The following is a 10792-nucleotide window of genomic DNA, read 5'->3' on the forward strand; positions in this document are numbered from 1 at the left end:
GCCACACGTACAACACGCCCTCCTCCACCATCGCTCTGGACCCAGATGCAGTCTGCCTCCCTCACTTCCTCCATTTGATCACCCTCCACCTTTTAAAGCTCATCTCTCCCAACTCTCCCCTTCATTCACTCTGCTGCAGCCACCCTGGTCTCCTTGCTACGTCTTGAACGTGATTTGCCTGATGGAACCCGTCTCAGGATGTTGACATTTGCTGATCCCTCTGTCTGGAATGTCCTTTTTTTTTAATGTATCAGCATGGCCAGCTCCCTGGCTTTCTTCAGATGCCTGCTCAACTGTCATCTTATTATTAAAGAGGCCTTCCCTCACCCGCTTGCTCTCTGTGTTCTCCCGGGAATACCCTTACTTCTCCTGGACACTCATCACCATCTGACACAGCATATATGTGCTTGCTTGCTTGCTTGTTGTTGAAATCCCTGCACTAGAAAGTGAGTACAATCAGGGCAGGAACTCCTCCTGTTTTTCCATTTCCCTGGTTGAATTAATGAAGACTCTATAACCTAAAATATGAAAAGAATCCATGAAGCTCTAAATCTCCAACATGCTGTCACTGCCTCTATGTTCCAAGAAATAAAGATCATTCTACCTTTAGATTGTCTTTTTTTTTGAGATAGGGTCTGGCTCTGTCACCAAGCTGCAGTGCAGTGGTACAATCACAGATCACTGCAGCCTCATCCCAGGCTCAAGCAGTCCTCCTGTCTCAGCCTCCCAAGTAACTACGACTACAAATGTGCACCACCACATCTGGCCTTTAAAAAAGAAAAGAAAAGAAAAGAAAAGAAACGAAAAGAAACGGAGTCTCACTATGTTTCTCAGGCTGGTCTCAAACTCCTGGACTCAAGTGAGATCCTCCCACCTCAGCCTCCCAAAGTGCTGGGATTACAGGTGTGAGCCGCTGCACCTGGCTCTAGATTGTTTATTCAGAAAATATCTCTTGTCACTCACATCCATTCAGCTCCCAGCTTGTATAAGTTCTCCCCTGAAATTCCTTCCTTTCTTCCTTCCTTCATTCAACCAACAAATGTCTATTGAATGCTTACTAGGTACAGGAATTCTCTCTCACATTATTCTCATCTTACTATTCTCATGGCTGCTGCTCTAGGTGAAACCCCACTACCTTCTACCTGGCCAAATGTGAAAGTTTTCTAAACCCTGCCACTGCCTCCTTTTCCTTTCCTTCAGTTCATCCTGTTAGACACTACCTGATGAATTTCACTTTTCTTCCTTGCTCAGAATTCCACAGTGACTCACTATTGCCTATTAAATTAAATAGAGATTACTTAACCCAGCTTCAAAGATCCTCCATAAACTCTCAATCTACACATGAGCCCCATCTCCTACTATTTTTAGAATATGTGCTTCAGTTAAATTGGCCTACTTGTTGTTTTTTGAATGTGCCTCTCATGCCATTCCCCGTCTCTGGAAAGAATACAAATTCTATATGCCCAAACTCTGCCTTCCAAGGGCACTCTTAAATGCGACCTCTGTGCACTTCGTCACCCAATGTAGCCTCTCCCATTTTTAAATTCCTACAACACCATGTTTATACCTTTCTTAAAACACCTGCCATATTTTCCCCTGAGTTATGGTTATGTGCAAAGGTTCCTTTTCTTACCCAGTAGAGAACTCTGGAGGGCAAGGATTGTATCTCATTCATCTTCACTTCCTGAACAGCAGCTAAACCAGAATCTTATTCAGTACACTTGCTCACTGACTATTCACTGGATTGAATTTTTAAGCCCTGCAGAATGCCTTGCACAAGTGCTCAAGGGAGTATAGATGAAAAGCAGGATGCAGTGTTTGCCCTAAAGGAATTTACCATCTAGTTATGGAGACAAGATTGCATACAGAAAATTTTACATGTAATTTTTAATTTACCTTCAGGGAGTAATCATTAAGCACCTGCTGTGTGCTAAGTATAATACAAGGCAGTGCATAATGGTCAAAATCAGTGAGGCAGAAAATAAATATGAATTAAGGCAGATTCCAGGTATACATGATATATAATATGGCTGCCCTCAACACTTACTAAGGCCTAAGTTTTGATTCAATAAATCAAGAGATGATAGACTTACCTGGTGATGTTGCATGTTCCAGGTGGCCCAGCTGGGGCTGTCTGGTGATTCTGTAGATCAATTCTGTAGGGCCACTGTCCTGGTCGGTGGCAGACAGCTGCAGGGTGGTGATTTTCTTCACTGAGTTTTCATCCAAGACCAGTCCTTTATTGGTGATGATGACTGGTGGGGATTTGTCTTCTGAAAATATCAGAAATAGTGCTTTGAAATGGGATCTTCTCAGTCTCCTTTCTTTAATTCTAGGCCTGGCGCCAAGAAGTAAGATCAGAGTCATCTCTAGACCTGTGTGTTAGACAGCACACCAAGGAGCCAGGGGTTTGTGCAATAAAGGGGGTATGATTTTCAGTTTCCATGCCAGCTAGGTAAAGGGAATGACTCGAGCCTCGAGGCGAACAAAGTGTAAACTACGTAACCTCAGAACTGCTAAAATAGTTTTATATTAGAAAATCAAATGTCCCTTTACCTAGAACGCTGATGGAAAATGACTGGTCAATCAATCTGTTGCCTTCTCCATCAACCACATCAAATTTAAAAGCAAAGCTCCCGCCAGGTTCTCCTGTTCCATGACTATATTCTACATGGCCTATAAAAAGGAAAAAAAAAAAATCAAGATTTGCTATTAGTGCTTTCTGCCCTTATTTCTGAAGTAAGAGGTAGGAATTCAATTGGTGTTCACACCAATGAATCAATTCACACTTTTCTCACTTTGACACTGCTTTTGACATTTTAATCTAAAGTTTTCATTTCCTCCTTTTCCTCTCCCACCATCTACTTTCTCATAACTAAAGACCTTCTCATAGCAAAATCACCCCAAGTGACATTTCTCATGGTTAAGGCGGAGCCTTTTTGAAAGATCAGCTCAGCCTCTAAGGATATCTCATGAAAACTAGATCCACAAAACTGCCCAGGTGTAAATGTGCACTGACCACACCCACATCACCTGGAGTGAGCCTATTATATATTCGAATCACAAGGGCAAGAAGACACAGAGCTGCACCTCACGTTCTCCCAGAACTCTTCACTTTTCATTGCCCAGTTCATGGAGCAACATGGGCTATAGCCAACTAACTAATAAATAAACTCCACATAGAACTCAAAAGGATCTAAAGGCAGAAGTACAACAAAAACGTATTACATTTTTGTTAACCTACTGCATCACTTAAAAGCATCTATCAGTTTGGTTATGTAAATATAACCAAATCTCTGAAAAGAGGGGGCTGGTCTTATCTTTTAAAAGTAGACACCGACACATGAAATAATTAAGGAATTACTTTCCTTTTGCCTTTTCCACTTCCCTTCACTAAAGCGCAGCCAGGTCCAATGAGAATTCAGCTGCTGTCAATTTCAGATGTTAGTGTGTGGGCAGGACCTTGTTTCTTACCAGCAGGGGTACATTTCCACTTCTAAACAGAATTGCACATAATCACAAGACTTTGGATTACTTTTTCCCGATATATAACTTTTTTTTCCCTTTTGTATCCCTGAAAGCACTGTACACTAACTACGTAGCATTTAACATTTATGCCCTTACATTACATCAGCATTTCCTGCAGGAGGGATGAGCCATGTAATTTCCCCCAGGCAGCTCCGATTTATGCCCTTCCATTTTGCTTAGTTCATTAATTTGTGCTCTTTGGGGAGCTAAAAAGAGATATAAATTGCTCACCTAAGGAAGGCATAATTTTCACCTTAATACATCCCAACTCACTTCTTTTTTCCTTCTCTGTCTCTCATATACACTTTTTAGCATCACAGCAAGTCAAAATAACTTTTTTATCTCCATAATACCTGCAAATGCCATCAACGCTGTCAAAGCATGAACACATTTTAACCAAGAAAGATAGGCCTTTTTCAAAAACAAAAAAGAAAAAAGATAAATGAGAAAACAAGGAAGAGAACAAATGAAGCTCTTCCAAACAAAGAGTGCACAGTTTATTGCCACAGACTACCAGACATTTAACTGTCATTTTACTAGTGTAGGTGCAGTCTACGGAAGCCTGGTAGGCAGAATATAACTGGCTGACCTTGGCTAATGTCTGTCTGGGTGAAACTTCGGACAGGGCCTTTAACAGAAATTTGCTCCAGGTTGCCATGCTTCACCATCTGCAGGCGCCCTGCACCAGGATCTTCCTTTATGATGTACATAACCTGATGACCATCTGAGTCAATATCTGTCACTTTCAAGTGCTGTTCTGTGATGTGTGCTACAGACCCTTGGAAGAGAATGGAAGAGAGTAGGTTATTCCCCAACACTTCCTTTGAATGGGATGTCAAATGATTTTAGGAGACTGGAGGCTAAATTATCACATGTCCATTGGGTCTAGGTACCAGGCACTTGCCCTTCTCAGTTTCCAGCTGAATAGGTTATAATTTCCCTAGTGAAAGAGTACCGACATTTCAATTTGCTAATCATCCCTTGAATCTACACCTAAACACTTTTTTCCTTCTGACTCATTTTCATTCTCTTCTATGTTCCTTTGACTCAGTGACCTATCAGTCAGTACATAGATCTGTGGAATAACTCCCAGTTCTGTAACAAAAATAACTCTTAGATCTATGATGAAACCTGCTTGGATTTAGTTTATTTACTATCCTTGAGGATCACCAAATCAGAAAAAAATAGCTTTACATAAACTCAAACATATCTTGTTGCCATCTCAGACCAAGTAGTGAAAATCAGCATCCCTCAGGACAGAGGATGTACCGAGTGTTAGGAGCAAGGAGATCTGAGCCTCTGGGCCCCAGACACTGCACATGTGTTGGGGATGAAGATAAGGCCTTGGCTAATGGCAGACTCCTCTTCTCAGGGTCTTGTCACTTGCTTTATTATGCAGCTGCTTTATCATGTTAAAAACAGTAAATCCCAGTAAAGTAGAGCCTAGTTATTCATGCGTAATACATTCTGGTGTTTGGAGTGACAATCTGCCATGGGCTTTGAACATCCCTGCATGTTCTTAGTGGGTAACACCAAGAACGTAAGGCCCTGACCATGCTTTACGCAGGCCATCTCTCAGAGAGCAACCTTGAGGGATGAGGTAATGTCTTCCTCTCAGACAAAAAAAAAAAGACTTGCATTCTGCTGCTGTAACATGGAGAATTCCCCAAGCTCAGTATTTCCCTCTGTAATACATTCTACTGCACATGAAAGTGTCTATCTAGGCCCTCTGCATCACCCCTGTGGGACTGGGATGGCAGAGGGAACCGATGCAAACCTGCTGATGCCCATGCTGCCTGCTGTGCTATGAGTAACAAGAGTGCTGTGTCTCTGATGGAGGAATCTCGTATCTTCTATCAGCATCCATGAAACAGGAACAGGCTAGTTTATTAGCTTATAAGTAAGATAAAGTCAAATCCTAGACTTGATACTTAAGACCTTTGAGAACTACAAAGCTTTCCAATACTATTATACCATATATTTTTCACTGCAAAATACACATGAAACTAAGAACAGACAAACAACAGAACTCTAGTAAGGTGCAGACACCCTGGGCAAAAGGTCCACTCCTTAAGTAACTTCCTATTGCAAACTGTTCAAGACTAACACTTGTCACAGGTCCTCCAATGTTGCTTAAACATCAGCAAAATTGTGAATGTTAAACCCTAGAATACCGTATCTGATAATTCTCAATTATTTGTATAATCACTTTCAATGCATGGTTTCCCAGCTTCCCCTCCATGCATTTTGTAAAAAAATAAGCATCTTAAAAATTATGCTACATTTTGTTATTTGTTTCCATAGGGTTTGTTGAATGGAAGTAAATGTTACAGGAAACCTGGGCCTAGGAGAAGTTGAATAAATTAAGATTTTTGAGGGTCCTGGAAATATTATAAACTCTTCTCAATTTTCTCAAATTCACAGACCTAGGCATCTGGTCCAAAGATTTTTAGAAGTTCACATTTGTCACTAACAATTGTTAGTATCCCCAAAAATAAGAGTTTTCCAAAACTCCAATCTCCCCAAGTATGGAACAGCTACTTTAAGATGCACCCACATCGGAGGGCGGAGCAAGATGGCCGATAGGAACAGCTCCAGTCTCCAACTCCCAGCGCGAGCGACACAGAAGACCGGTGATTTCTGCATTTTCAACTGAGGTACTGGGGTCATCTCTCTAGGGAGTGCCGGACAATCGTGGGGGTCAGCTGCTGCAGCCTGACCAGCGTGAGCTGAAGCAGGGCGAGGCATCGCCTCACCTGGAAGCGCAAGGGGGAAGGAAATCCCTTTCCTAGCCAGGGGAACTGAGACACACACACCTGGAAAATCGGGTAACTCCACCCAATACTGCGCTTTAAGGAAACAGGGCACAAGGAGAATATATCCCACACCTGGCCGGAGGGTCCCACCCCACGGAGCCTCCCTCACTGCTAACACAGCCGTCTGCGCGATCTATCCGCAAGGCAGCAGCGAGGCTGGGGGAGGGGCGCCCGCCATTGCTGAGGCTTAAGTAGGTAAACAAAGCCGCTGGGAAGCTCGAACTGGGTGGAGCTCACAGCAGCTCAAGGAAGCCTGCCTGTCTCTGTAGACTCTACCTCTGCGGACAGCGCACAGCTGCAGTCCATTAGGGGAAAGAGCGGGGCGCTGCAGACGCGAACGACTCTGTTGACAGCTTTGGGGAGAGCCGTGGATCTCCTAACGCGGAGGTTGAGATCTGAGAACGGACAGACTGCCTGCTCAGGTGGGTCCTGACCCCTGAGTAGCCTAGCTGGGAGACATCCCCCACTAGGGGCAGTCTGACACCCCACACCTCACAGGGTGGCGTCACCCCTGAGAGGAAACTTCCAAAGAAAGAATCAGACAGGTACACTCGCTGTTCAGCAATATTCTATCTTCGGCAACCTCTGCTGCTGATACCCAGGCAAACAGGGTCTGGAGTGGACCTCAAGCAATCTCCAACAGACCAACAGACAGTCCTTCTGACTGTCAGACGGAAAACTATCAAACAGGAAGGACACCTATACCAAAACCCCATCAGTACGTCACCATCATCAAAGTCCAGAGACAGATAAAACCACAAAGATGGGGAAGAAGCAGGGCAGAAAAGCTGGAAATTCAAAAAATAAGAGCGCATCTCCCCCTGCAAAGGAGCGCAGCCCATCGCCAGCAACGGATCAAAGCTGGTCAGAGAATGACTTTGACGAGATGAGAGAAGAAGGCTTCAGTCCATCAAACCTCTCAGAGCTAAAGGAGAATTACGTACCCAGCGCAAAGAAACTAAAAATCTTGAAAAAAAGGAAGAATTGACAGCTAGACTATTAATGCAGAGAAGATCATAAACGAAATGACAGAGATGAAAACCATGACACGAGAAATACGTGACAAATGCACAAGCTTCAGTAACCGACTCGATCAACTGGAAGAAAGAGTATCAGCGATTGAGGATCAAATGAATGAAATGAAGCGAGAAGAGAAACCAAAAGAAAAAAGAAGAAAAAGAAATGAACAAAGCCTGCAAGAAGTATGGGATTATGTAAAAAGACCAAATCTACGTCTGATTGGGGTGCCTGAAAGTGAGGGGGAAAATGGAACCAAGTTGGAAAACACTCTTCAGGATATCATCCAGGAGAACTTCCCCAACCTAGTAGGGCAGGCCAACATTCAAATTCAGGAAATACAGAGAACGCCACAAAGATACTCCTCCAGAAGAGCAACTCCAAGACACATAATTGCCAGATTCACCAAAGTTGAAATGAAGGAAAAAATCTTAAGGGCAGCAGAGAGAAAGGTCGGGTTACCCACAAAGGGAAGCCCATCAGAATAACAGCAGACCTCTCGGCAGAAAACTACAAGCCAGAAGAGAGTGGGGGCCAATATTCAACGTTCTTAAAGAAAAGAATTTTCAACCGAGAATTTCATATCCAGCCAAACTAAGCTTCATCAGTGAAGGAGAAATAAAATCCTTTACAGATAAGCAAATGCTTAGAGATTTTGTCACCACCAGGCCTGCCTTACAAGAGACCCTGAAGGAAGCCTAAACATGGAAAGGAACAACCGGTACCAGCCATTGCAAAAACATGCCAAAATGTAAAGACCATCGAGGCTAGGAAGAAACTGCATCAACTAACGAGCAAAATAACCAGTTAATATCATAATGACAGGATCAAGTTCACACATAACAATATTAACCTTAAATGTCAATGGACTAAATGCTCCAATTAAAAGACACAGACTGGCAAACTGGATAGAGTCAAGACCCATCAGTCTGCTGTATTCAGGAGACCCATCTCACATGCAGAGACATACATAGGCTCAAAATAAAGGGATGGAGGAAGATCTACCAAGCAAATGGAGAACAAAAAAAAGCAGGGGTTGCAATCCTAGTCTCTGATAAAACAGACTTTAAACCATCAAAGATCAAAAGAGACAAAGAAGGCCATTACATAATGGTAAAGGGATCAATTCAACAGGAAGAGCTAACTCTCCTAAATATATATGCACCCAATACAGGAGCACCCAGATTCATAAAGCAAGTCCTTAGAGACCTACAAAGAGACTTAGACTCCCATACAATAATAATGGGAGACTTCAACACTCCACTGTCAACATTAGACAGATCAACGAGACAGAAAGTTAACAAGGATATCCAGGAATTGAACTCATCTCTGCACCAAGCGGACCTAATAGACATCTATAGAACTCTCCACCCCAAATCAACAGAATATACATTCTTCTCAGCACCACATCGCACTTATTCCAAAATTGACCACATATTGGAAGTAAAGCACTCCTCAGCAAATGTACAAGAACAGAAATTATAACAAACTGTCTCTCAGACCACAGTGCAATCAAACTAGAACTCAGGACTAAGAAACTCAATCCAAAACCGCTCAACTACATGGAAACTGAACAACCTGCTCCTGAATGACTACTGGGTACATAACGAAATGAAAGCAGAAATAAAGATGTTCTTTGAAACCAATGAGAACAAAGATACAACATACCAGAATCTCTGGGACACATTTAAAGCAGTGTGTAGAGGGAAATTTATAGCACTAAATGCCCACAAGAGAAAGCAGGAGAGATCTAAAATTGACACTCTAACATCACAATTAAAAGAACTAGAGAGGCAAGAGCAAACACATTCAAAAGCTAGCAGAAGGCAAGAAATAACTAAGATCAGAGCAGAACTGAAGGAGATAGAGACACAAAAACCTCCAAAAAATCAATGAATCCAGGAGTTGGTTTTTTGAAAAGATAAACAAAATTGACAGACCGCTAGCAAGACTAATAAAGAAGAAAAGAGAGAAGAATCAAATAGACGCAATAAAAAATGATAAAGGGGATATCACCACCGACCCCACAGAAATACAAACAACCATCAGAGAATACTATAAATGCCTCTACGCAAATCAACTAGAAAATCTAGAAGAAATGGATAATTTCCTGGACACTTACACTCTCCCAAGACTAAACCAGGAAGAAGTTGAATCCCTGAATAGACCAATAGCAGGCTCTGAAATTGAGGCAACAATTAATAGCCTACCCACCAAAAAAGTCCAGGACCAGATGGATTCACAGCTGAATTCTACCAGAGGTACAAGGAGGAGCTGGTACCATTCCTTCTGAAACTATTCAATCAATAGAAAAAGAGGGAATCCTCCCTAACTCTTTTTATGAGGCCAACATCATCCTGATACCAAAGCCTGGCAGAGACACAACAAAAAAAGAGAATTTTAGACCAATATCCCTGATGAACATCGATGCAAAAATCCTCAATAAAATACTGGCAAACCGGATTCAGCAGCACATCAAAAAGCTTATCCACCATGATCAAGTGGGCTTCATCCCTGGGATGCAAGGCTGGTTCAACATTCGCAAATCAATAAACGTAATCCAGCATATAAACAGAACCAAAGACAAGAACCACATGATTATCTCAATAGATGCAGAAAAGGCTTTTGACAAAATTCAACAGCCCTTTATGCTAAAAACGCTCAATAAATTTGGTATTGATGGAATGTACCTCAAAATAATAAGAGCTATTTATGACAAACCCACAGCTAATATCATACTGAATGGGCAAAAACTGGAAAAATTCCCTTTGAAAACTGGCACAAGACAGGGATGCCCTCTCTCACCACTCCTATTCAACATAGTGTTGGAAGTTCTGGCTAGGGCAATCAGGCAAGAGAAAGAAATCAAGGGTATCCAGTTAGGAAAAGAAGAAGTCAAATTGTCCCTGTTTGCAGATGACATGATTGTATATTTAGAAAACCCCATCGTCTCAGCCCAAAATCTCCTTAAGCTGATAAGCAACTTCAGCAAAGTCTCAGGATACAAAATTAATGTGCAAAAATCACAAGCATTCTTATACACCAGTAACAGACAAGCAGAGAGCCAAATCAGGAATGAACTTCCATTCACAATTGCTTCAAAGAGAATAAAATACCTAGGAATCCAGCTTACAAGGGATGTCAAGGACCTCTTCAAGGAGAACTACAAACCACTGCTCAGTGAAATCAAAGAGGACACAAACAAATGGAAGAACATACCATGCTCATGGATAGGAAGAATCAATATCGTGAAAATGGCCATACTGCCCAAGGTGATTTATAGATTCAATGCCATCCCATCAAGCTACCAATGAGTTTCTTCACAGAATTGGAAAAAACTGCTTTAAAGTTCATATGGAACCAAAAAAGAGCCCGCATTGCCAAGACAATCCTAAGTCAAAAGGACAAAGCTGGAGGCGTCACGCTACCTG

At 42.2% G+C, this 10792-nt stretch overlaps 1 protein-coding gene across 1 annotated transcript in view; it reads right to left on the bottom strand.

The window, feature by feature from the left end:
• Nucleotides 1-10792, bottom strand: part of FRAS1 (Fraser extracellular matrix complex subunit 1) — a 478911-nt gene that overhangs the window by 95139 nt on the left and 372980 nt on the right. Inside the window, exons 45-47 of the mRNA XM_033214331.1 lie at nucleotides 4118-4306; nucleotides 2557-2676; nucleotides 2094-2273 (exon numbers count right to left, since the gene is read on the bottom strand). Coding sequence (XP_033070222.1) covers nucleotides 2094-2273; nucleotides 2557-2676; nucleotides 4118-4306 — 489 coding nt within the window. The remainder of the gene's footprint in view (nucleotides 1-2093; nucleotides 2274-2556; nucleotides 2677-4117; nucleotides 4307-10792) is intronic.

Source organism: Trachypithecus francoisi, unplaced genomic scaffold (genome assembly GCF_009764315.1).
Source record: "Trachypithecus francoisi isolate TF-2019V2 unplaced genomic scaffold, Tfra_2.0 Lachesis_group1, whole genome shotgun sequence".
Lineage (NCBI taxonomy): Eukaryota > Metazoa > Chordata > Mammalia > Primates > Cercopithecidae > Trachypithecus > Trachypithecus francoisi.